Source organism: Nicotiana sylvestris, chromosome 1, assembly GCF_000393655.2.
Source record: "Nicotiana sylvestris chromosome 1, ASM39365v2, whole genome shotgun sequence".
NCBI classification, from domain to species: Eukaryota; Viridiplantae; Streptophyta; class Magnoliopsida; order Solanales; family Solanaceae; genus Nicotiana; species Nicotiana sylvestris.
The window spans coordinates 90,645,010-90,651,137 of NC_091057.1; the positions used below are offsets into that span (position 1 = coordinate 90,645,010).

General features: G+C 36.5%; 1 protein-coding gene across 1 annotated transcript; it reads left to right on the forward strand.

Annotated features, from left to right (window-relative positions):
* Positions 1 to 5,016: 5,016 nt before the first annotated feature.
* On the forward strand, positions 5,017 to 5,781 carry LOC104249718 (protein VACUOLELESS GAMETOPHYTES-like). The gene has a single exon (XM_009806195.1). The coding sequence runs from the start codon at positions 5,017 to 5,019 to the stop codon at positions 5,779 to 5,781; it is 765 nt and encodes a 254-aa protein (XP_009804497.1).
* Positions 5,782 to 6,128: the final 347 nt, after the last annotated feature.

The window sequence follows — 6,128 nt, forward strand, 5'->3', positions numbered from 1 at the left end:
TTCGGGAAGTTCGGAGTTGATTTGGAAAGAAATCTTTAATTTCGGAAGCTTTAAGTTTGAAGACTTGATTAAGATTTTACTTTTGAGTAAACGACCTCGGAATAGGGATTTTAAGGTTCCAGTAGGTTCGTATGATGATTATGGACTTGGGCGTATGACCGGATCGGGTTTTGGATGACCTGGGAGCATTACAATGCTTATTATGGAAAGTTGGCATTTGGAAGAATTTCATCAAATTTGGTTGAAGTGTATTTTAATGTTATCGATGTTCGTTTGGTATTCCGAGCCTGGGAATAGCTCCGTGTGGTGATTTTGGTCTTATGAGCGCGCTCGGATGTAGATTTAGAGGTCCGTAGGTCATTTTGAGGTCGTTTAGCGAAAGCTGGAAGTTGAAAGTTTTTGGAAGTTTGACCGGGAGTGGACCTTTTGATACCGGGGTCGGATTCTAATTCCGGAAGTGGGAGTAGGTCTGTAATGTCATATATGACTTGTGTGAAAAATTTGAGGTCAATCGGAATTGATTTGATAGGTTTCGGCACCGAATTTAGAAGTTGAAATTTCTTAGTTTCATTAGGCTTGAATTGGGGTGTGATTCCTGTTTTTAGCGTTGTTTGATGTGATTTAAGGCCTCGGCTAAGTCCGTGATATATTTTGAGACTTGTTGGTATGTTCGAACAGGGTCTCGAGGGGCTCGGGTAAGTTTTGGGGTAGTTTCAAACCATTTCTTGGCCATTTTTAGCTGCCGATTTTTGGCTACACAAGTGTGCTCTGCGATATTGGGGAATTGGCCGCAATCACGATGAGTAAAATGGGAGAAATTGGCCAGTGATTCGCGATCGTGGAAGACCTTTCGCGATTGCATAGAGGAAACTTTCTGCTGCACTGACTCGAATTTGGAAGCTTATATCTCACAATCTATATGGAATTTGGAGATGATCCAAAATGAAAGTTGTAGCTCTTTGTGCCTCGTATTCAGCAAATTAAACCATTTGACATTTGGAGTTGTGTACAAAAATTTATGGTTGGTGCACTGCAGGCTGTCCGGGAAGATGTTTGGAAATCGCGAAGAAGATATTTGTGTTGTACAGGGCTGACTTTGGCAGCTTATATCTCAACTATAAGGAATTGGGAGATGACCAAAACATAAAAGTTATAGATCTTGGTGTTTAGTTTTCAGAAAGTTAAACTATTTGTTATTCAGAGTTTTGTTCAAAAAGTTATGATTATTATACTAGAGGTTGTCCGAAAGAGTTGGAGAAGCTGTTGGAAATATTTGTTCGTCGCGATAGCGGGAGAATGGCCGTGATCACATAGAGTAAAAAAAATGCTAAAAAAATATTGTGCTTCACGATCGCATAGGGTAAATGACTGGGCATCAGATTTAAGTTCTGAAAATGGGGCTTCACCCAATTTTCCATTTTTAACGATTTGGATCTCGGGATAAGGCGGTTTTTGAGAGATGTTCGAGGGAAAACATTCGGGTAAGTGTTCCTTATTCTATATTGATTATATTTCATGATTCAATACTTAATTACATCATAAATCCATGGATTAACGGAAGAAAAATCAAATTTTCATAAAATCTTCCAAAAATGTAAAATGAAGATTTGAAAGGCAATCCGATGTCGGAAATTGATAATTTTTGTATGGTTGGACTCGCCTCGAGATAGTTGTTTAGATTTCGTGAGTTTTTTCGAGATTCGAGACATGGGTCCCATTGTTGAATTCTGAGATGAATTTCGGATTTTTATTCGGAAGATTAGTAATTTCATATGGAATTAATTCCTACGATTCGTGTTGAGTATATTGAATTGGCAAAGGTTTATTGGAATCTATTCATGAGGCAAAGGTTTATTGGAATCTTGAATTTGGTTGCGAAGTAAGGTAAGTCTCATGTCTAACTCTGTGATGGGAAACTACCCCTAGGTGATGTAATTGTTATGTGCTACTAGTTGTGGGTGCTACGTACGCACGAGGTAATGAGAGTCCGTACGTAGCTAGATTTATGTTATTGTCCAGGTAGACTTAGATTCACACCATGCTATACTTGTATTATAGGGGTTATCCTTGCTCGTTTAATTTCTTTATTTCACATTACGACTTGAGAATAGACATGTGTAGAGTGATAGACTCGCTATTATAGAGATTTGACGAGTTTCATGATTAGCCACAGAATAGTTGTGTTCCTCTTACGGATTTCTCCCGTGCTATGCATTTGCATTGAAAGATTTTCTTAAATTATAACTCATACGTTTATTCGTGAGTGGGGTCAAGGACCCGTTAAAACTTCTTATTCTAATGGGATCCGGCCGTTCGCCTCGGCAGTATAACAAATGCATCTATAGTTCGTGTCGTTCAACCTTCGGCAGTGCACAGATTATGATGGGATCGGGCCGTATGCCTCGACATTTCTATAAAATACTCTCATGGAATCGTGTGTAATATTTGACAAGAAATCAGTGTATCTATGAGTCTTTCTAATTTGAATTATGATGACCTATCTGGTGAGGTCCAATATATATATATATATATATATATATATATATATATATATATATATATATATATATATATGCTCTAGTTGAGGACGAAATTTCTAACTGAGAGCTTGAGTCTATTGTAGAGAGGAGGATTATGTAATGTATTTAAACTTATTTATTTCGTTTGTTTACTCTGCCCTATATCTGTTTACTTCTTATTGTAACTGTCTTATTAGACCACTAGTAAGTGTCGATGTTGACCTCTCGTCACTATTTCTCTGGGGTTTGGCTAGATACTTACTGGGTACGCATTGATTTACGTATTCATGTTATACTTGCTGCACATTTTTGTAAATGTACATATATGTCTGGTGGTCTTTTGGGCGCAGAGGCGCAGATGTTACGGAGATTTACCATGAGCTGCATTTCATATTACAATCCGCAGCCTGCAGATTCTCCATCAGAGTTATTATTCCACACAGATGTTGCATTTTATTATACTTCTTAGCCTGGTTGATGCTCATGCACTTATGACACTGGGTTTTGGGGGTGCTTACGGGTTGTTCATTATTATAGTTGTGAAAATATTATCATTTACCCTGTAAATTCTATTCCTTACTATTTAATTGATAAAAATTATGATTTTAAAAATACTAAAATGAATAATTAAGTTAATCATTCGATATTGGCTTGTCTGAAGACGGTGTTAGGCGTCATCACGATCTTTAGTGGATTTTGGGGGTGACAATATACATGTGGAATCTTATCGAAGTGACATCCAACTTGAGAAGATCGGTAACACCAGTAAGAGGAACTATCAAATTAAAGTTTGAAAATCAGGTAAACGTATTTCTTTTAGTTATCAGTCAAAGGCAGACATATGACTGTTCGTCTGGCAAGCTAATTTTTGAGACAGTTGCTTAAAAAAACTCAAATTTTCAGAAGATGAATACAGATTAGAACAAGTCTAAATGAATTATTAGTCAGAACTACGATATTGAATGATCAAATGCCAACTTGGAGGAGCAAAAAGTCTAACAGTGGACTGTTACCGATACTTCCAAGTTTCATGAACCTCAATACAGTTGACTTCCCAATTTAGAAATTTGCCGAAACTGCGGTGGATCTAATTTATTTTATATCACAGATGTTGGGCTAAACTAGTTTAATGATACTCTTAACATAATATGACATTATCTGCTTTAGGCCAAGACCGTACGATTTTACCCAAAAGGCCTTATACCATTAGGAGATCCCTACACCTTATACGTATATTCCCAATTTTTGCAACTACTAATATGTCACTTTGTACTTTGTTCGCACACCCAATAACACATGGCCACCTATAAAGGGTCATAGAGCTAAGCGAGAGAAGAAAATGGAAAAGGAAATTAACTTCAGAAAACAAACAATTAGAGCCCGTTTGGATTGGCTTAAAAAAATGGCTTTTAAGCACAAGTGCTTAAAAGCAACTTTTAAGTGCTGAAGCTTGTTTTATAAATAAACAGTTACATGTTTGGATAAAAGTGTTGAAACTTAAAAAAAGTTATTAAAGTTATTTGGTAAATAAGTGCTGGTAAACACTTTTTTCTATTAAAAAGACAAAAATATCGCATAAAACAAATCAAGAACCTACATCTTCCTCTTGCTTATTATGTAACAATCTGCCAAACCTCGATTTCTATAAACTGATCATGACTAAACATAAAACTTGCAAAAAGATTATTACCATATATTTTTTTTAAAATGTAAAGCCTTAAAACCATGTTTGGCATGAAGAACACGGAAAGTTTGGGAGTAGTTTGGGAAAGAAGAACAGAAAGTATCGAAAATGAAGGAGAAGAACAATCTTACCGTCGAAGATGAAGGAGAAGAAGAGGAAAGAAGATGAACAGAAAGTGGGAGTAGTTGGATATTTTAGGATTTATTTGACGAGGGTAGTTTTGGGATTAGTAAAAGTTATAAAGGACAAGTAAGTAATTTCGTTGGTCAAAATAAGATGGCTTTTAAGCCAAAAATGGAGAAGTTAGGATATCCTAACTTGTGAATTTTAGCTTTTTTTTAAGCCCTTTTAAACTTTTTTTAAGCTGTTTTCTTTTTGGCTAAACACTCCAAACAACTAGCTTTTAAGTCAATCCAAACAGGCTCTTAGACAGCGTTTAGTCTTAAGTAAATTAACTTCAAAGTCGCTCGCATTTTGTACATAACTATATAAGTGATATAGAAAGAGAAAGATTCTTTTAGCCATTTTGGATAATAGCTAAAGTCAGTCAATATGCTACGGATGTTAAGATATGTTTTTGAATAGCAATTGGCCAAATTATATTGTAGTACGACTTAGTAAAGGGGAAAAAAAAGAAAAGCAAAGTCGCCGAAGGAACAACGTGGCCAAGTTAGTATCGCACTTAATTAATGTCTATACATAGAAACTAATTATCAGCTTAATGTCTATAAATAGAAGTAACTACGAATCAGTGTAATCACTAAACTTGCTATTATATATATCCCTTATTGAGCAAAATTACAAGGAAAATCAATGGGAAGACGGAATCGGAATAGAGATTCAACAAGTCAAGGTAAACAACACTTCAGCCATTCCCACATCTTGAAACCTATCAATCCAGCTGAAGTTGAAACTCTCACTTGCAATGCTTGTGAGCAACCAAACAATGATAAGCCTAATTTCTACGGCTGCAATAGCTGCCAATATTTCCTCCACGAGAACTGCTTCAATGCTCCTCGTTTTCTCGATCATTCATCTCATTCTTCCCATCCTTTGACCCTTCTCGCAAGTCCAACTTACTCGAGTCGTTCTTATACTTGCAAGGCTTGTGGCTCTGCTGGCAATGGATTTTGCTTTAGTTGTGCTTGTTGCGAATTTGATGTTCACTTGCAATGTGCGTCTTCTCCGAGCTCATTACTTGTTGACATACACCCGCATCAATTGGAGCTCCTATTTGGTTCTCCTTTCGAAGATAAGAATATCGTATATAGTTGTGATGTCTGCAATGTAATAATGAAGACTGACGATTGGTTGTACTATTGCGCTGGTTGTGATTTTATGTCGCACTTGCCGTGTACAATTAGTCCTGAAGTTGGTGTTTTCCCCAGACAGCAACCGCATCCAAATCCAAATCCAAATCCAAATCCAAATTCAAATACAGATCCAAATCCAAATACAAATTCAGCAGTAGAGATGATAAATGCAGCTAATGAAGCACACGAACAGATTATTGCAGCTCAAATTCGTGCTCAGATTGAAGCACGAGGAAGAGCGGCTGCTCTTTCACTCTGGGATTGATCGGCCCGCCACGCGAAGATACAGTTACATCTAACTGTATCGTCACCATTTAATGCATCCACTTTTTCGACGTTCAGTTTTTATTGCAAAAATAAATGCTCTGTTGTTGTGTTATTTCTCTTTCGAGTACTCTTTGTTAACTTTTGTATCTCTGATCGTTGATGATCAAGTTTGTCTATTTCCTTTACCGTTTCTATGTTTATCTATGACATTGTCTGTTTGATTTTCGCGGGTTTTGTTCTTTTTGTTGGGTCAAAAATTAGTGCCTTTGTTAGTACAATAATATGTGCATATCAGTCCTCACGTCATGAAGAGAGATCCTTTAAAAAAATTACTAATTGGATCAA